This window comes from Mesoplodon bidens (assembly GCF_964165515.1).
Source record: "Mesoplodon bidens genome assembly, chromosome: 2".
Taxonomy (NCBI): domain Eukaryota; kingdom Metazoa; phylum Chordata; class Mammalia; order Artiodactyla; family Ziphiidae; genus Mesoplodon; species Mesoplodon bidens.
The window spans coordinates 28077725-28099242 of NC_138177.1; the positions used below are offsets into that span (position 1 = coordinate 28077725).

General features: G+C 38.5%; 1 protein-coding gene across 2 annotated transcripts in view; it reads right to left on the reverse strand.

The window, feature by feature from the left end:
• Positions 1-21518, reverse strand: part of F5 (coagulation factor V) — an 89895-nt gene that overhangs the window by 21588 nt on the left and 46789 nt on the right. For both annotated transcript variants that reach the window (XM_081224617.1, XM_081224618.1), the window contains exons 8-13: positions 10515-10692; positions 8855-8954; positions 8220-8431; positions 6954-7104; positions 4392-4604; positions 305-3185 (exon numbers count right to left, since the gene is read on the reverse strand). In XM_081224617.1, coding sequence (XP_081080743.1) covers positions 305-3185; positions 4392-4604; positions 6954-7104; positions 8220-8431; positions 8855-8954; positions 10515-10692 — 3735 coding nt within the window. The remainder of the gene's footprint in view (positions 1-304; positions 3186-4391; positions 4605-6953; positions 7105-8219; positions 8432-8854; positions 8955-10514; positions 10693-21518) is intronic.

Here is a 21518-nt window from a genome sequence, read left to right on the forward strand (position 1 = left end):
AGGGGAGGTAGGAACATGTGTGATGAGAAAAGAAGAGAGAGGAGGGGGCTAATTTAACTACAAAATATCATAGACTTCTTAGAGTGATCGCTCTTATATTGTCCAGATGTCACCTAAAGTAGAGAAGCTAATCTTGGAATTAAAGGAAACAGTATAGGCCAAGTTGCAATAGGGAAACTAAATGATACTTAGTATAAGTTACACTTAGTATAATTTGCCCAGAATCATCTCCTTAGACTGCTGTAATTACTTTTTTTAGCAGTAGTGGAAAAGTGAGAATATAAAAGGAGAGAACTGGCCAAACCTTTGTGCAAATTTTGAATAATCCCAGGATAGTTCTTCAGCAGCAATGTAATAATTTTTTCTGTTTCCATTGTTGCTGCGAAGGTACCATGCTGCAATGTTGTCAGGATTTCTGGAGGAGTTGATGTCTGTCCTAAGATCAGTTTGGTAAGGGTCATCATAGGCCACAAAATCAAATTCACCATAGTCTTCTTCACTGCTCTCTTCCTTCTGCCTTGGAATAATTTCAACGTAATCTCCATCATCTCTACTGAGGCCTACTACGACCAGTGGGTTAAATTCTCTTGGTATAAAAGTGTTATTTAGTGGAGAGTGTGGTGGAGGAGATGGCATCTGACCAAGATCTGCATAAGGCAAAGTCTGACCAAATTCTGGGAGAGGCAATGACTGACTAGATTCAGAAGTGTGGGATGTCTGATCGAGATCTAGAGGAGGTGATGTCTGCCTGAGATCAAGAGGAAGGGATGTCTGACTGATGTCTGGAGAGACAGTTGCCTGGTTGAGGTCTGGGGAAAGTGGCATCTGACTGAGGTTTGGGGGAAGAGTTGTCTGGCCAAGGTCTGGGGAAAGTGTTGTCTGGCCAAGGTCTGGAGAAAGGGTTGTCTGGCTGAGGTCTGGAGAGAGAATCTCCTGGCTGAGGTCTGGGGAAAGAACTGTCTGGCTGATGTCTGGAGAGAGAGCCTGGCTGAGGTCTGGGGAAAGCGTTGTCTGGCTGAGGTCTGGACAGAGAGTCTCCTGGCCAACGTCTGGGGAAAGGGCCATCAGGCTGAGGTCTGGAGAGAGAGTCTCCTGGCTAAGATCTGGGGAAAGCGTTGTCTGGCTGAGGTCTGGAGAGAGAATCTCCTGGCTAAGGTCTGGGGAAAGCGTTGTCTGGCTGAGGTCTGGAGAGAGAGTCTCCTGGCTAAGGTCTGGGGAAAGAGCCATCTGGTCAAGGTCTATAGAGGGAGTCTCCTGGCTGAGGTCTGGGGAAAGTGTTGTCTGGCTGAGGTCTGGAGAGACAGTCTCCTGGCCAAGGTCTGGGGAAAGAGCCATCTGGTCAGGGTCTGTAGAGAGAGTCTCCTGGCTGAGGTCTGGGGAAAGCGTTGTCTGGCTGAGGTCTGGAGAGAGAGTCTCCTGGCCAAGGTCTGGGGAAAGGGCCATCGGGCTGAGGTCTGGAGAGAGAGTCTCCTGGCTAAGATATGGGGAAAGTGTTGTCTGGCTGAGGTCTGGAGAGAGAGTCTCCTGGCTAAGGTCTGGGGAAAGTGTTGTCTGGCTGAGGTCTGGAGAGAGAGTCTCCTGTCCAGGGTCTGGAGAAAGGGTGGTCTGGCTGAGATCTGGATAGAGGGATGGCTGACTGAGGTCTAGGGAGGTGGTTGTCTGCCAGACTTCAAGTTCCAAGGAAGGGAATGTTTGACTAACATCAGTAGGGAAGGCCTTGTTTCTTAGGTCATAGTCGGGTATCTGGCTGGGCTCTGGAGGAGGAGATCTGTGACTGGGGACTGTAGTGGAGTGCATTGGATCAGAGTCTTGAATAGGGAATGTTTGATAGTGTTCCTCTGGGCTCACTGTCTGATAAAGATCTGGAGGGGAGCTTGTCTGACTGGTGTCATTTGGGGGGTTTTGATCACCATCAGGAAGTGAGGCTATGAGGCTAAGTTTCATGGAGGGGAATGTCTGATTGAGGTCTGCGGGAAGAGATGTTTCACTGGATGTGTGGAGTAACAATGAATGATTATGTCTCCTGTCTGAAAATAGGGTGTTGGCCTCTACTCTCAGAGGGTGAAAACTCCTTGGAGATAGAGGAACATGGTGTGCAGGCTTCTCTTCCTTTTTCTTTCTTCGTGTCCTAATTAAAAACGGGCCTTTCTTCAATCTACTATTTCCTCCATCTTGTCTTCCTTGTAGAGGTTTATGTCTAGTTACAAAAAACGTTGGGTGGCCACTCTGCTTTCCATGCTTGTTTTTAAAAGGGATGTTTTCTCCCCAAGTCCTTGAGTCATTTTGGGGGCTGTTTGGCAGCTTATCTTCATCAGTATCAGTATCTTGGATTATTTCATAACTGCCTTTCTCAGAAACCAAATGCCATTCCCCATTCAGAATCTTAGATGGATCCTTTTGTTGTAAGAGTAACAGATCACTGGGAAGGTTCTCCCAGGGCCGTATTCTGGAAGAAGAAGAGTTGCCATGGCTGAAATGTCTACCAGTTTTATGTGCTGGGAATTCCATCTGGGAGAACCTATGCTTTGCTGCTCGGCCTCTTCCTGCCTTGAATCTTTTACGTTTAGCACGTTCTTGATTTCTGAATTCTTCTGTACCAAATGGAAGCAGGCTTATCCCTGTGACATCTGAGTATAGAGGATCTTCTATAGGGTCTTCAGAATAAGGGCTGGAATGCTCTGCTGTGGGTGGGTTGAGAACTGAGTTCTTGTCTAAGCTGGTGTGTCCTAGCGGGGGACCAGCTGTGGTGGCTTCTGGGTGAGGAAAAATTTTCAGAAGTTGTGAAAAGTTATTGGCAGTAAGCCTGCTAATGTTACCTGGGGAAGAAGAATTTGAACCAACAGTTCTGTTGGTACTTGGAGGAATGAATTCAGAGTTGTTCTCCAGAGCCAGGGCGGTAAGATTGAACTCATCTTCCTCCTGATTTGATGATGAATTTCTGAATGACCTGATTCCTAATGATAAAGCCAGTTTGTTCTGGTAATCATAGTCAGCATCATTATTTTTATCTTTGATTTCTGAAGAATCACGCGTTTTCCTCGTAGTTAGGGATGTAGATCCTGAAAGTTCGTATGTAATCTCATATAAGTCATCATCATAATCCCGGATACACTTAACATCCCTGAATCTCAGCCACAGTTTTTTGCTTCTTGGATTGGAATTCATGGTAGTTAACATCCAAGTTCCTACAAAATAGAGACAGAGAGAACAGAGAGCTCTGAGTACAGAAAAAGGTATAAAAACCCTATGGTCCATTGTGGCAGATAATTTCCAGTGAACTTTCATCAGGGATACTGTGGTCTATGGACCACAACTGATCTGTGAACTGTTGGTTACTGTTCCACAGTGACATAAGGAAAGAAATCAAGAGTAAAGTGTATAGGAAACCTTTTAGTAATTTGACATTTCTATGGCATCCAATCATGTGATCAGCATACTTATCTCATTTAACAGAATATAGACCCAAAGTATTGGTCAGTGAAAATTAGGGAGAAAAAAACTTTCAGCACAGATAGTTTGAGAGTCACTATTTTAGAATATATTTTTAAAGGGATGAATCAAGAATGAAATGGACTTTGAATATCATAAGCATCTTGTGAGTTGCACATTTTGTTAGAGAGCTGGAGTTAGGGGGAAGATGATGATGTTTACCCCCACAAATAAGAGACATATAGATGTTTCTAAGTAATAAATAATTCAGGTGGGCCTAGGGCAGTTTTGAGTTTCTTTGAAATGGTATGATTTGCTGGCACACTGAAGATTTCCTGGAAAGTCTTCAATAGTTACCACATGTTGATTGTCTACTGAGTCCTAGGCACTTGGCACATATAACAATTAATGGTCAAAGCAACTCTGTAAGTTATTATTATTCTGTTTTTCAGATGAATAAACTGAGGCCTAGTGAGGTGGAGTAATTTGTCCAAGGCTACACCGATATCAAGTGGCAAAGCAGGATTTGAACCCAGGTCTGATGAATTCCAAAGCCCATGTGCTTTCCATGACACTGCTGTCTCTGAAGCCAGCCTCTAAGGCACTATATTGGATGATCACTAACCCTAGGGTGGGATGGCTGTCTTATAAAGCTGAAAAAGGCATTTTGATAAAAGAAATGCTCTTTTGTGGCTAAATGCTCACGCTTTCTTCTCAAAGTCATGCCTTATCTTTTTACTGTTGTATCTTTACTTCTCACTTAGCCCAGAGAAGGATAAATGGAACGCACATAAAGGACTGGACCCATTTAAGTAATTAATTCCCCCAATAGAAATCATGAGTAGTCCTGAAAAGAAAGCCTGCAAGGGATCAGAGAGAGAAGCCCAGGAACCATGGTAGTCCGGAGAGCTGCAGCAGACCGGGTAGATCAGAGAGTCCCCTTTAAGTGTCCAAGCTCTTACCAACATTATCCATTGTGACAGTCACAGATTCCCCACGCATAGGGAAGAGGGTCAAGGTGTCCTCATGTTTCTTTCCATAGATGAATGAGTGCCCAGTGAAGTGAATGGTCAAAATGTCATTCTGGGTTCCCATACTGCAGAAGTGCCACTGGACGGTGTCATCAAAGCAGAATCCTAGTATGGGTATGCTCTCAGGCACATAGCCATTGATAGCTGAAAGAGTGAAATTTGTTGAAACATCAGGCCTATGCCAACAAAAGGGAATGTGTCTAACTATACTTACGGTAAATATCCCAATGGTAATTTGGTTGCATGTAAGCAGTGATTATCTGAGATAAGCTTTACCAAATCTAACGTGTAACTGGAAGATCAAACTCAGACTTTTCAAATGAGAGCTTATTCTCCTTTAGCCAAGGGAGAAATGTCAGGATAAAGACAAAGCCTTTTCATTCACATTGATTTATTTAATCATTTGTTAAGTGTATATTAAATATTTTGTACTCTAGGTTCTGCTTTTAAAGATATTCCGAAGGTAACTTAGAATTTTGTCTAGAGTAATTTTACCCGGAGAAAAAGCATAATATAAGAAATACAGATTCTTGACGCATTAGTTATTTTTTTCTTTTTCTTTTAACATCTTTATTGGAGTATAATTGCTTTACAATGGTGTGTTAGTTTCTGCTTTATAACAAAGTGAATCAGTTATACATATACATATGTTCCCATATCTCTTCCCTCTTTCGTCTCCCTCCCTCCCACCCTCCCTATCCCACCCCTCCAGGCGGTCACAAGGCACCGAGCTGATCTCCCTGTGCTATGCGGCTGCTTCCCACTAGCTATCTATTTTATGTTTGGTAGTGTATATATGTCCATGCCACTCTCTCACTTTGTCCCAGCTTACCCTTCCCCCTCCCTGTATCCTCAACACATTAGTTATCGAATGCAAAGTAATGTCCCTAAAAATCAAGCATATTTAGCACATTTTGCAATTTTAATTGCTCTGTCTTAGCATTTATATAATCTCTAGTTTGCACTCAACTATCAAGTTCAGACATTTTCATTCTCTTCCCAAGGGATACAGTTTTAGTCAGTATCATTGTCTACTTATATACTAAGCATGGTAATAAAATCACAGATATGATTTCTATAAGGGCAGGGTCCATGTCTGCCTAGGTTACCACTATAGTCCTAATCTTAGTACAATGCCTAGAACTAGTGAGAACTTAAATATTTATCGAATAGCTGACACAATGTGTTTTTAGTTTGTACCTCATTCAGGAAGCTTTTCTAAATGGTCTATAGCTGCACTAATTTGGTAGCCACTAGCCACCAGTGACTATTGGGCGCTCAAAATATGGGTAATCTGGATTGAGATGTGCTGTGAGTATAAAATACACACTGGATTTCAATGATTTAGTAAGAAAGTAAATTTCATTAATTTTAATATTGATTATATGTTGAAATGATAATGTTTATGATATATTAAATTAAACATTATTAAATAAATTTCATATATCTCTCTTTAATTTTTAATATGCCTATTAGAAAATTTTAAATTATATTCGTGGCTCATATATAATTTCTAACGGACAGCACTAGTCTAGAACTATGACAGATACATTGCCAAAATGAAATTAAGTACAGAAAGCTGAGGCTAACTCCCTATTTCAAATTATTTTCCTGGCACCTGCCAGTTCTGAGAATCCCCAATTGTTAGTTGCCTGAAGTTATATGAACAGACCATGGAGAAACCATCCTCGTATCTGTGGTTACTTATCAGAGAAAGTGATAATAGTGACTCTCAACTCTGAGGAAGGGGAGGATGACCATTGTGGAGAAGTTTGCTTCCAGCTGGCTCAGTGAAATCTCTCCCAGACTTCCCATGCCAGTGGCTTTGGGCACTGACTTTAAAACTGTAGCAAAAGCCTGAACCTTGGCTCAGGGAATTCTTTCTGTTCTGAACTTCTTACTGTGTACTTAAAACTTCTTTATGGATTGACTTTCCAAGACTCATGTCTCCCCATATGCATTTTGCCTTAGTTTGATTTGACAATCCAGTTTTGGATTATTTACCCTGTTTCTGCCCTGGCAGAAATAAGAAATAGACAAGACAAAAAAGTAACTAAAGGAATAAGCATTGTTACATTCATGCTAAAGAGGACTACTTAATATTTCTGCCCTGGACATAAAGAGTATACACCTTGCACCCATTCTAAAATCCCCAGATACCTCTGACCAAGGCCTCTTCCCTCACCATCCATCCCACACCCTGTTCTTACCTGCTCAGAGCAAGTGCACATGCACACGTGTGCATGCATGCACACACACACACACACACATTTGGAGCAGGAGACCAAGAAGACTTCTAAGAATAACAAGCTTTTTACCTCATGCTGTAAAAAGATTTCTATAATATCACCCAGTAATTTCATCACCAAATCCCTATACTGGAAGTGAGGGTAAGGAGTGAGTGGATTCTAATCCATGTGTCTTCCTCTAGGAAAATCACACTTCAACCACAGGAGTGAAAAACTGATGGACAAAAAGAGTGCTCCGACTTACTGCTCATGATGTTTGACTCATAAAACCTGGGGTCATCACGTTTCACCTTCTCAGGATTTTCACAAAACTTGTAGATGTTGTCCTCAATGTACCAGCTCTTGTTCTCATCAAACACAACAAACACAGCCTGCTGCTCAATGTCTGCTGCCCTCTGGAGGGTAAAAGGGCTGTGTTCAGTGATTAACGTCCTAGCAGATTGATTAACTACAACCCTGAGTTCTCAGAAACCAAAGGGGTACAGGTCTTGGGTCCAATGAAGCCATAAATTCAGACATCTGTGAGAGCCCATTGTGTACAAAGCCCTTGTTAGAGCCAAAGGTAGCATGTCAAGGCAAACAGAGCAGATCAGAAAATTCAGAGACTAAAATATCCTAATAGATAAATCCCATTTCAACGTAGCAACTGTAATTCTGTTTATCTCTGTTATCACCTTTCAACTCGAATGATTGATTGGATGTGCTCCAAATAGTTGCAAAGGATAAAAAAGAAGGGGGGAATAGGAAAGTTTTATATCTCTCCCTAACTGTTTCCTTTCCTAGCTCAATAAATTAGGGTCTTCCAAATGTCTCTTTCTGCATTTTCTAGGCATATATTTATTTTATATGCCTTGGGATGAGACTTCTTTGATTATAGCTTAGCCTAATTGGGAATTTTAAGTTAATGATATGAGGCTTTTATTCTTCAATGAAGATAAAGTCAGAAGATCCATATCTTTGTTCACATTCTTCTGTATAAATTGGTCTTGCTAGAGATAGACCATTGTCTGGGTTCAACTTCATGAGAAACTATGTCTGCAAGCTATGTCTGCCTGTATCTCTCCTTTCTCTCCCTATTGCAGGTCTCTAAAAATAACGAGGACTGGTATAGAGCTTTACACTTTTACCAGATGGTATCTCATTGAGCCATGAAACAACCCTATAAAATTTTTAGGAGGGGTAATACCCTTTTGATGAAAGGAAGAAATTAAGAGAAACTAAGTGACTTGCTCATCACATAGCACAGGACAGATCTGGAATTTGAAACAAGCATACAAAATACAGTATCACACTGTAGACTTGCCTTTTCCAGTGAAAGTCCATATGGAAATAGACAAGACAAAAAAGTAACTAAAGGAATAAGCATTGTTACATTCACACTAAAGAGGACTACTTAATATTTTCTGGTTCTCTAGAAGCAAAAGCCCCATTATTTAACAAGGAGAACTAATCTGTTCCAGTCAGAAGAAATTCCTGGAATTTCTGAAAGGTTACTTCAAGGACAAAATACCTGTATGCCTCGCTTATCCAAGGATCTGCTCTTACAAATTAGAAGTAGCCCTATCAGCCCAGAGGCAATGTCCCTTGTGATGTCCACATTACTGTAGTATGGTCTTGTTAAGCACTGAGCATCATTTTCCATGGGTTCATCAGACTCTAGGATGTTCCACTTATAAGTATAGGTTTCCCCTGGTTGAACTGCTTTGATCATGGTGTTACTGCCTGAAAGAAAATATAGTCAAAATTGTTTTCGATTTTCAAAATTATTTCATGGAAATAAATTAAATAAACAAATAAGTAAATAATAAATGAATGAATAATTTAAAATAATTGAGCTCTTGTTAGAATCAATGTTGGGAAAGGAATATTATTTTTATATTAAGTTCCACTTGATAGAACTCTGGATAGCATGTAGCTATTACATATTCGTCCACTAGAGGCCACTTATGGCACTAACCAAGGACACCATAGTTTGTAATCATTAGGGTAAAAAAATCCCTGAAGTGAGCAGTGTTTGGTTGTGACTTTGAGGATACCCCTATACGTATACTACCTGACTGTATAAGTTATACTGCTGGGCAAGGAGGAACATGGCAACATCTCAGAAGTCAATAGTTTCATTCAGTAGAAGTGAAAGGTTCAAACCTGAGGTGGAGGAAGAGTTGACTTCATCTTCATAAGGAGAGAAGGTCACACCATGAGGGTAAATGCTGTAGCTGCGGCTGGCCATATTTTTGAACATGATCTACAAAATTAACTCAAATTCATTATTTCAGGATTTAAGGTCCATCATGAGAACAGAGGATGCTAGCTTTGCATATTTACTTGTGGGATAGCGTGTGTGTGTGTGAGTGTGTGTGTGTGTGTGTTTATGTCAATGCAAACTAATGTTGTTTATCTGAGTGGCAACCTCTCCCCATCACCTGACAGACGCATCTGAGAGAGTTCCACTCACATAGTAAGGTGGAAAATGGAAAAGAAGTCTAACCTTAGAAGTGACATTTTCTTCACAGTATATCACTCTCTCCAAGTTGGTCGCCATCCCCTGTCCCCTCTCCTTTCAGCTTGGACCACATCTGCCTTTGAACCTGCTCCTGCTCTTCTCTTAGACCATGATCACCTTCTCGAGCCTGCCACATCCCCCAGAACCCTGTCATCAAGTCATCTTCTTGATGGGGCACAGAAAATAGCCAGATCCTGAATTGCCAATGAGGCATATTTCCACTTTCTAAGAGTACCTAAAAGGGATCAGAAATGAGGGAAGGGAAAGAGAACAGAGAAAGGCTGCTTTCTGCCCTTTTGTTATTTTTTAAATGAACAGAATTGGCCTTGTCTGTTGATATCCTCTTGGTTCATTCCCATGAAGAGGTGAAGGGAGGAGCTTTATGCACACAGGAGTCCTAGTTAGCCTGCTTAATCTTCAGAAGAGAATTTTAATCTTATCTTCTACTTGCTTGCCAAAGCATCTGGATCATCCTTAATCTGCAGGTTATCTGCATTCTAGAATCTTGCCAAAGATTGCAGCTTTCAATTCTCTGCCGTCTAGTTCTTATCAGAAGATAAGGTGATGATGTGACACAGCATTTAAGGAAAACTGTCTGAAGAACACTTAGTGTTCTTGAAACATATCAAAATTTACCTTCATCAGAGACCAATCATCAGAGAACTACATACCTAGACCACATTGATGAATTGTTTTCATTCAGTTGGGTTATGTTCTCAGCTATAATGAGAAACATTATTTTAAAAAGCTTTGTAACCTTTAAATTTATAAATTTATTTTATAAATTTATAAATTTATGGTACCAGTAGGAATTTATCAAGGATTCCATCTACTACATCACACAGCGTGCTCTTTTTTAAGGATCCATGGGAGAAATTCCTCTTAAGTCTCAGTAGCAGGGGAAACTGTGCTTCTTTTATGACTATTGTGACTCCTGCCCTGACCTAGTTCCCTTTTCACTTTGGCTGCTAGAAAGCTTAGGACAAAATTTGTTGACAACATTACAGGAGCATATGGTATGTGTTTCATTATACTTATCTTATCCTTGGCTTTATTTTCTTTGTCTCCATATTATCCTTCACCCCAATTACATTGGCTCCTTGTTTTATTCCTTTATAATTTGATAAACTGTCTCAGATTGTTTGTATTATGAGATAGGCTACAATAAGTGCAAATACTAAATAAAAATTAAAGCTGCATTTTAATTTAAAATTATATGGACACATTAAAAAAATAACCAGTACTTATAATCTTGTTTTCACTATTTAATTTCTTCCATGGTTCTATATTTCTGTTACTTACTTTAAGTGTGTCTCTGACCTGGGCTCTGATAATAGGGCCCAAGATCCCATCTTCTTTGATATCGGGATTCTCCAGGCGTTTGGTGAAGGATGCATCTTGATACTGTTTGTAGACAACCTTCTTATAATGTTTTCCAATTTGGTTTGAGAAATTATCCAAATGCAGAGATCTGTACTTTCTTAAAGTGAAATAAAATTTAAAAGATTAAATCATTTTCTCAAGTAGAGACCCCAGTATGATAGGGAAACCCTTATGCTTAGAAGTTCTGCTGTTGAATTAGCTAAAATGCTAGTTTCCTTAAGGAAAACAAACAAACAAACCTTAATGTGGCTTGCAAAGTCCTGATACCTTCTCTCTAGTTGGAAAACGTGAAACCTCTGATCTGTCTCCTCCACCATTGATAAAGTCTTAATCATGGTTAGAACCAGCTACTTATATCTTCCTGTCACTATGGTTTCTAGAGTAGACCTTCACTATCTCTGAAAGGTCTACTTGGATGAAAGGATAAGATACACTATGAATTTTTCTTAAGTATTTCTTATCACTTAACTTATGATATCCTTATTGGCTTTCCAGGTATTTCTCAGTCTCTAAAAGCACATTCCCACTCTAGGAAGCTTCTGCTGTCTTTATTAAACATAAGTTCTGTGCTGTTGGGCTATCTCTTCTACCATCTACCCAATCCTGGTGCCATCTGAAAACCAACTGCCTTCACCCATCTTCTGTAACTACTGCAATAAATGATTTGGGGGAAGCAACATGAACCACTTTCCCCCTTGGTCCTCTTTATAGCCTTAGTTTGCAAAAGCAGAGCTCCATGGTAGAGTTTATCCATTTTATGTGTTTATTTTACACAATAAAAATCACTGACTACTGCTAGAGAGTTCTGGATTCTTATCTCAACCCCACTTCCCTAACTCTTCCTGCATTTTCTAAATATTCACTTATATTAATTTCATGTGTATAATTCCATAGCATCTTTATGCAAATATGACTTGCAAATATAAATATTCTTATCCTTTCACTCCTTGAAAAAAAGGCAGCTATTTATATATTCCATACTATACCTTGAAGTTTTTTTGCATTTTTCCAGCTTTACTGAGGTATAATTGACAAATGTATGTATTTAAGGTGTACAACATAATAATTTATATATGAATATATGCGACTACCACAGTCAAGCTAATTACCACTTCCACCACCTCACCTAGTTACTAATTTTTTTAAATTTTGAGAACACTTAAGATATACTGTCTTAACAAATTTCAAGTGTACAATACAGTGTTATTAACTATAGTGTTACTAACTATAACAGGTCTCCAGAACTTATTTATTTTGAAACAGAAGGTTTGTATACTTTGATCAACGTCTCTGCATTCCCCCTCACCTCCCAACCCCTGGCAACCACCATTATACTCCCTGCGTCTATGAGTTTGACTTTTTCAGATTCCACATATAAGTGAGATCATGCAATATTTGTAATTCTGTGTCTGGAATAGTTCACTTAGCCTAATGTCCTGCAGGTTTATCCATGTTGTTACAAATGGCAGGGTTTCCTTCTTTTTTAAGGCTGAATGATATTCCATTGTATATATAAACCATATTTCTAAAAATTCATTTATCCATTGATAGACATTCAGGTTGTTTCCATATGTAGGCTATCATGAATAAACTGCAATGAACATGGGAGTGCAAATATCTCCTTGATATACTGACTTCATTTCCTTTAGATTTATACCCAGAAGTGGTAGTTCTATTTTTAATTTTTTGAGGAAGCTCCTTACTGTTTTCCATAAAGGCTGCACCAATTTACATTCTCACCAACAGTGTACAAGGATTCCATTTTCTCCACACCCTCATCAACAGTTGTTACCTCTTTTTCATCCTAGTTATCCTCATAGGTATGAGGTGATATCTCATCATGGATATGATTTGCATTTCCCTCATGATTAGTGATGCTGAACACCTTTTCATATGCCTATTGGCCATTTGTATGTTTTCTTTTATTTTACCACAGTTGACAATTTTTATTTTTTAATTTTTTACATTTATTTATTTATTTATTGGCTGTATTTGGTCTTCATTGCTGTGTGCGGGCTTTCCCTAGTTGTGGCAAGCGGGGGCTACTCTTTCGTTGCAGTGCACAGGCTTCTCATTTCAGTGGCTTCTCTTGTTGCAGGGCACGGGCTCTAGATGTGCAGGCTCAGTAGTTGTGGGGAACGGGCTCAGTTGCTCCATGGCATGTGGGATCTTCCCGGACCAGGGATCGAACCCATGTCTCCTTCACTGGCAGGCAGATTCTTTTTTTTTTTTTTTTTTAATAACAAATTTAATCAGTTATACATATACATATGTTCCCATATCCCCTCCCTTTTGTGTCTCCCTCCCACCCACCCTATCCCACCCCTCCAGGCGGTCACAAAGCACCGAGCTGATCTCCCTGTGCTATGCGGCTGCTTCCCACTAGCTATCTACCTTACGTTTGGTAGTGTATATATGTCCATGCCGCTCTTTCACTTTGTCCCAGCTTACCCTTCCCCCTCCCCATATCCTCAAGTCCATTCTCTAGTAGGTCTGTGTCTTTATTCCTATCTTACCCCTATGTTCTTCATGACATTTTTTTTCTTAAATTCCATATATATGTGTCAGCATACAGTATTTGTCTTTCTCTTTCTGACTTACTTCACTCTGTGTGACAGACTCTAGGTCCATCCACCTCATTACAAATAGCTCAATTTCATTTCTTTTTATGGCTGAGTAATATTCCATTGTATATATGTGCCACATCTTCTTTACCCATTCATCTGATGATGGACACTTAGGTTGTTTCCATCTCCGGGCTATTGTAAATAGGGCTGCTATGAACATTTTGGTACATGTCTCTTTGAATTATGGTTTTCTCAGGGTATATGCCCAGTAGTGGGATTGCTGGGTCATATGGTAGCTCTATTTGTAGTTTTTTAAGGAACCTCCATACCGTTCTCCATAGTGGCTGTACCAATTCACATTCCCACCAGCAGTGCAAGAGTGTTCCTTTTTTTCCACACCCTCTCCAGCATTTATTGTTTCTAGATTTTTTGATGATGGCCATTCTGACTGGTGTGAGATGATATCTCATTGTAGTTTTGATTTGCATTTCTCTAATGAGCAAAGATGTTGAGCATCCTTTCATGTGTTTGTTGGCAGTCTGTATATCTTCTGTGGAGAAATGTCTATTTAGGTCTTCTGCCCATTTTTGGATTGGGTTGTTTGTTTTTTTGTTATTGAGCTGCATGAGCTGCTTATAAATTTTGGAGATTAATCCTTTGTCAGTTGCTTCATTTGCAAATATTTTCTCCCATTCTGAGGGTTGTCTTTTGGTCTTGTTTATGGTTTCCTTTGCTGTGCAAAAGCTTTTAAGTTTCATTAGGTCCCATGTGTTTATTTTTGTCTTTATTTCCATTTCTCTAGGAGGTGGGTCAAAAAGGATCTTGCTGTGATTTATGTCATAGAGTGTTCTGCCTATGTTTTCCTCTAAGAGTTTGATAGTGTCTGGCCTTACATTTAGGTCTTTAATCCATTTTGAGCTTATTTTTGTGTATGGTGTTAGGGAGTGATCTAATCTCATACTTTTACATGTCCCTATCCAGTTTTCCCAGCACCACTTATTGAAGAGACTCTCCTTTCTCCACTGTACATTCCTGCCTCCTTTATCAAAGATAAGGTGACAATATGTCCGTGGGTTTATCTCTGGGCTTTCTATCCTGTTCCATTGATCTATCTTTCTGTTTTTGTGCCAGTACTATACTGTCTTGATTACTGTAGCTTTGTAGTATAGTCTGAAGTCAGGGAGCCTGATTCCTCCAGCTCCATTTTTCGTTCTCAAGATTGCTTTGGCTATTCGGGGTCTTTTGTGTTTCCATACAAATTGTGAAATTTTTTGCTCTAGTTCTGTGAAAAATGCTAGTGGTAGTTTGATAGGGATTGCATTGAATCTGTAGATTGCTTTGGGTAGTAGAGTCATTTTCACAATGTTGATTCTTCCAATCCAAGAACATGGTACATCTCTCCATCTATTTGTATCATCTTTAATTTCTTTCATCAGTGTCTTATAATTTTCTGCATACAGGTCTTTTGTCTCCTTAGGTAGGTTTATTCCTAGATATTTTATTCTTTTTGTTGCAATGGTAAATGGGAGTGTTTTCTTGATTTGACTTTCAGATTTTTCATCATTAGTATATAGGAATGCCAGAGATTTCTGTGCATTAATTTTGTATCCTGCAACTTTACCAAATTCATTGATTAGCTCTATTAGTTTTCTGGTAGCATCTTTAGGATTCTCTATGTATAGTATCATGTCATCTGCAAACAGTGACAGCTTTACTTCTTCTTTTCCGATTTGGATTCCTTTTATTTCCTTTTCTTCTCTGATTGCTGTGGCTAAAACTTCCAAAACTATGTTGAATAAGAGTGGTGAGAGTGGGCAACCTTGTCTTGTTCCTGATCTTAGTGGAAATGGTTTCAGTTTTTCACCATTGAGGACGATGCTGGCTGTGGGTTTGTCATATATGGCCTTTATTATGTTGAGGAAAGCTCCCTCTATGCCTGCTTTCTGGAGGGTTTTTATCATAAATGGGTGTTGAATTTTGTCGAAAGCTTTCTCTGCATCTATTGAGATGATCATATGGTTTTTCTCCTTCAATTTGTTAATATGGTGTATCACGTTGATTGATTTGCGTATATTGAAGAATCCTTGCATTCCTGGAATAAACCCCACTTGATCATGGTGTATGATCCTTTTAATGTGCTGTTGGATTCTGTTTGCTAGTATTTTGTTGAGGATTTTTGCATCTATGTTCATCAGTGATATTGGCCTGTAGTTTTCTTTCTTTATGACATCCTTGTCTGGTTTTGGTATCAAGGTGATGGTGGCCTCGTAGAATGAGTTTGGGAGTGTTCCTCCCTCTGCTATATTTTGGAAGAGTTTGAGAAGGATAGGTGTTAGCTCTTCTCTAAATGCTTGATAGAATTCACCTGTGAAGCCATCTGGTCCTGGGCTTTTGTTTGTTGGAAGATTTTTTATCACAGTTTCAATTTCAGTGCTTGTGATTGGTTTGTTCATATTTTCTATTTCTTCCTGATTCAGTCTTGGCAGGTTGTGCATTTCTAAGAATTTGTCCATATCTTCTAGGTTGTCCATTTTGTTGGCATAGAGTTGCTTGTAGTAATCTCTCATGATCTTTTGTATTTCTGCAGTGTCAGTTGTTCCTTCTCCTTTTTCATTTCTAATTCTATTGATTTGAGTCTTCTCCCTTTTTTTCTTGATGAGTCTGGCTAATGGTTTATCAATTTTGTTTATCTTCTCAAAGAACCAGCTTTTAGTTTTATTGATCTTTGCTATCGTTTCCTTCATTTCTTTTTCATTTATTTCTGATCTGATTTTTATGATTTCTTTCCTTCTGCTAACTTTGGGATGTTTTTGTTCTCTTTTCTCTAATTGCTTTAGGTGCAAGGTTAGGTTGTTTATTCGAGATGTTTCCTATTTCTTAAGGTGGGATTGTATTGCTATAAACTTCCCTCTTAGAACTGCTTTTGCTGCATCCCATAGGTTTTGGGTCGTCGTGTCTCCATTGTCATTTGTTTCTAGGTATTTTTTAATTTCCCCTTTGATTTCTTCAGTGATCACTTTGTTATTAAGTAGTGTATTGTTTAACCTCCATGTGTTTGCATTTTTTACAGCTCTTTTCCTGTAATTGATATCTAGTCTCATAGCATTGTGGTCAGAAAAGATACTTGATGCAATTTCAATTTTCTTAAAGTTACCAAGGCTTGATTTGTGACCCAAGATATGATCTATCCTGGAGAATGTTCCATGAGCACTTGAGAAAAATGTGTATTCTGTTGTTTTTGGATGGAATGTCCTATAAATATCAATTAAGTCCATCTTGTTTAATGTATCATTTAAAGCTTGTGTTTCCTTATTTATTTTCATTTTGGATGATCTGTCCATTGGTGAAAGTGGGGTGTTAAAGTCCCCTACTATGATTGTGTACTGTCGATTTCTCCTTTTATGGCTGTTAGTATTTGCCTTATGTATTGAGGTGCTCCTATGTTGGGTGCATAAATATTTACAATTGTTATATCTTCTTCTTGGATCAATCCCTTGATCATTATGTAGTGTCCTTCTTTGTCTCTTCTAGTAGTCTTTATTTTAAAGTCTATTTTGTCTGATATGAGAATTGCTACTCCAGCTTTCTTTTGGTTTCCATTTGCATGGAATATCTTTTTCCATCCCCTTACTTTCAGTCTGTATGTGTCTCTAGGTCTGAAGTGGGTCTCTTGTAGACAGCATATATATGGGTCTTGTTTTTGTATCCATTCAGCCAATCTGTGTCTTTTGGTGGGAGCATTTAGTCCATTTACATTTAAGGTAATTATCGATATGTATGTTCCTCTTCCCATTTTCTTAATTGTTTTGGGTTCGTTATTGTAGGTCTTTTCCTTCTGTTGTGTTTCTTGCCTAGAGAAGTTCCTTTAGCATTTGTTGTAAAGCTGGTTTGGTGGTGCTGAACTCTCTCAGCTTTTGCTTGTCTGTAAACGTTTTAATTTCTCCGTCAAATCTGAATGAGATCCTTGCTGGGTAGAGTAATCTTGGTTGCAGGTTTTTCTCCTTCATCACTTTAATTATGTCCTGCCACTCCCTTCTGGCTTGTAGAGTTTCTGCTGAGAGATCAGCTGTTATCCTGATGGGGATTCCCTTGTGTGTTATTTGTTGTTTTTGCCTTGCTGCTTTTAATATGATTTCTTTGTGTTTAATTTTTGAGAGTTTGATTAATATGTGTCTTGGCGTATTTCTCCTTGGATTTATTCTGTATGGGACTCTCTGTGCCTCCTGGACTTGATTAACTATTTCCTTTCCCATATTAGGGAAGTTTTCAACTATAATCTCTTCAAATATTTTCTCAGTCCCTTTCTTTTTCTCTTCTTCTTCTGGAACCCCTATAATTCGAATGTTGGTGCGTTTAATGTTGTCCCAGATGTCTCTGAGACTGTCCTCTGTTCTTTTCATTCTTTTTTCTTTATTTTGCTCTGCAGCAGTTATTTCCACTATTTTATCTTCCACCTCACTTATCCGTTCTTCTGCCTCAGTTATTCTGCTATTGATCCCATCTAGAGTATTTTTTATTTCATTTATTGTGTTTTTAATCGATGCTTGATTCATCTTTAGTTCTTCTAGGTCCTTGTTAACTGTTTCTTGCATTTTGTCTATTCTATTTCCAAGATTTTGGATCTGGGAAATAGAATCTTGGATCATCTTTACCATCATTATTCTGAATTCTTTTTCAGGTAGACTGCCTATTACCTCTTCATTTGTTAGGTCTGGTGGGTTTTTATCTTGCTCCTTCTCCTGCTGTGTGTTTTTCTGTCTTCTCATTTTGCTTACGTTACTGTGATTGGGGTCTCCTTTTTGCAGGCTGCAGGTTCGTAGTTCCCGTTGTTTTTGGTGTCTGTCCCCAGTGGCTAAGGTTGGTTTAGTGGGTTGTGTAGGCTTCCTGGTGGAGGGGACTAGTGCCTGTGTTCTGGTGGGTGAGGCTGGATCTTGTCTTTCTGGTGGGCAGGTCCACGTCTGGTGGTGTGTTTTGGGGTGTCTGCGGACTTTTTATGATTTTAGGCCACCTCTCTGCTAATGGGTGGCGTTGTGTTCCTGTCTTGCTAGTTGTTTGGCATAGGGTGTCCAGCACTGTAGCTTGCTGGTCGTTGAGTGAAGCTGGGTGCTGGTGTTGAGATGGAGATCTCTGGAAGATTTTCGCCGTTTGATATTATGTGGAGCTGGGAGGTCTCTTGTGGACCAGTGTCCTGAAGTTGGCTCTCCCACCTCAGAGGCACAGCACTGACTCCTGGCTCCTCAATTTGGGATGATTTGTTGTCCATTCATGTATTCCACAGATGCAGCGTACATCAAGTTGATTGTGGATCTTTAATCCGCTGCTTCTGAGGCTGCTGGGAGAGGTTTCCCTTTCTCTTCTTTGTTCTCACAGCTCCTGGGTCTCAGCTTTGGATTTGGCCCTGCCTCTGCGTGTAGGTCCCCGGAGGGCGGGCAGGCAGATTCTTAACCACTACACCACCAGGGAAGTCCCTGTACGTTTTCTTTAGAAAGATGTCAATTTAGATACTTTGCCCATTTTTTTAATTAGGCTATTTTTGTTTGTTTGTTTGTTTTGCCATTGAGTTACATGAGTTCCTTTTATATTTTGGATATTAACCTCTTATCAGATATATGGTTTGCAAATATTTTCTCCCATTCTGTAGGTTATATTTTTATTTTGTTGATTGTTTCTTTTGCTGTGCAGAAGTTTTTCAGCTTGATGTAGCCCCACTTGTTTATTTTTCCTTTTGTTACTTATGCTTTTGGTGTCATACCCAAAAAAATCATTGCCAAGACCAATGTTTTATGGTTTCAGGTATTACATTTAAGTTTTTAATTTATTTTGAGTTAATTTTTGTCTATGCTGTAAGTTAAGGGTCTAATTTTACTTTTTTGCATATGGATATCCAGTTTTTCCACCATCATTTATTGAAGAGACTGTCCTTTCCTCATTGTGTATTCTTAGTGCCTTTGTCAAAGATTAGTTGACCATATATGCATGGGTTCATTTCTGGGCCCTTACTTCTGTTTATTTGGTATATGTGTCTGTTTTTATGCCATTATTATACTGTTCAATTACTATAGCTTTGTAATATAGTTTGAAATCAGGAAGTGTGATGCCTCAAGCTTTGCTCTTCTTGCTCAAGATTGCTTTGGATATTTAAGGTCTTCTGTGGTTTCATCTGAATTTTAGAATTGTTTCTTTATTTTCTATTTCTTTGAAAAATGCCATTGGAATTTAATAGGGGTTGCATTGAATCTGTAGATCACTTTGGGTAATGTGGGCATTTTAACAAAGTTAATTCTTCTAATCCATAAACACAGGACATCTTTGTATTTGATTGTATCTTCTTCAGTTTCTTTCATTGCTGTCTTATAGTTTTCAGTGTGTAGATCTTTCACCACCTTGGTTAAATTTCCTAAGTATTTTATTCTTTAAAAAAAATTCTATTGTAAATGGAAGTATTTTCTTAATTTCTATTTGGATTGTTCATTGTTAGTGTATATAAATTCAACTGATTTTTATTATGTTCATTTTCTATCCTGCAACTACTGAATTTCTTTATTCTAATAGATTTTTGGTGGAGTCTCAAGTGTTTTTCTATATATAATATCACATTATCTGCAAATAGAGATGATTTTACTTCTTCCTTTCTGATTAGGATGCCTATTTTTTTTCCTTGCCTGATTGCTCTGGCTAGAATTTCCAGTATTATGCTGAATAAAAGTGACAAGAATGGGCATCCTTGTCTTGTTCCTGATCTTAGAGGAAAAGCTCTCAGATTTTCACCACTGAGTATTATGTTAGCTTTGGGTTTGTCATATATGACCTTTATTGTGTTGAAGCACATTCATTCTATACATAACTTGTTGAGAGTTTTTTATAATGAAAGGATGTTGAATTTTGTTAAATGCCTGTTTTTTGCTTCTATTGAGATAGCGATATTTTTATTATTCATTTTTAATGTGGTACTTCTCATTTATTGACTTGCATATGTTGAACCATCCTTGAATCACAGGAATAAATCTCACTCAATCATCATTTATGATAATTTTAATGTGCTGTTGAATTCAGTTTACTAATCTTTTGATAATGTTTTTGACATCTATGTTCATTAGGGATATTGGCCTGTAATTTTTTTCTTGTATTGTTCTTATCCAGCTTTGGTATGAGAATAATGCTAAGCTTATAAAATAAGTTTGGAAGTGTTCCCTACTCTTTAATATTTGGGAAGAGTTTGAGGATTAGTGTGCAATATACCTGTGAAGTCATCTGGTCCTGGGCTTCTATGTTTGGAGGTTTTGGATTACTGATTCAGTCTTCTTACTTGTTATTCATCTGTTCAGATTTTCTATTTCTTTTTGATTCAGTCGTGGTAGGATATATGTTTCTAGGAACTTTTTCCTTTCTTCTACTTATCCAATTTGTTGGCATATAATTGTTCATAGTAGGGTCTTATGATCCTTTGCACTTCTGTGGTATCAGATGTAATGTCTCCTCTTTTAGTTATAATCTTATTTATTTGAGTCCTCTCTCTTCGTTGCTTAGCTAAAGGTTTGTCAATTTTGTTTATCATTTCAAAAGACTAGCTCTTGGTTATGTTTATCTTTTCTGTTGTCTTTCTATACACCATTTATTTTTTCTCTAATTTTTATTTACTTCTTTCAGCTACCTTTGGGCTTAGTTTGCTAGTTACTTGAGGTATAAAGTTAAGATTCTTTCTTTCTTCCTTCCTTTCTTTCTTTCTTTCTTTCTTTCTTTCTCTCTTTCTTCCTTTCTTCTTTCTTTCCTTCTCCCTTCCTTCCTTCCTTCCTCCCTCCCTCCCTCCCTTCCTTTTCTTTCTTTCTCTTTCTTCCTTCCTTTCTTTCTTTCTTTCTTTCTTTCTTACTCCCTCTCCCACCCTCCCTCCCTCCCTTTCTCCCTTTCTTTCTTTCTTTCTTTCTTGTTTTTTAAGTGTTTTTATTTTTGTCTTTTCAGATTATAAAATAAACTTTATTAATTATTGAATGTGAACTAAATACAAGGTGCTTTTTTTACATTTATTTCTTTATTTTGAATTTTATTTTATTTATTTTTTATAGAGCAGGTTCTTATTATTTATCTATTTTATATGTATTAGTGTATATATGTAAATCCCAATCTCCGCCCCCACCCCACCACTGCTTCCCTGCCGTGGTGTCCATATGTATGTTCTCTACATCTGTGTCTCTACTTCTGCCTTGCAAACCGGTTCATCTGTACCATTTTTCTAGATTCCACATATATGCATTAATATACGATATTTGCTTTTCTCCTTCTGACTTACTTCACTCTGTATGACAGTGTCTAGGTCCATCCATGTCTCTACAAATGACCCAATTTCATTCCTTTTTATGGC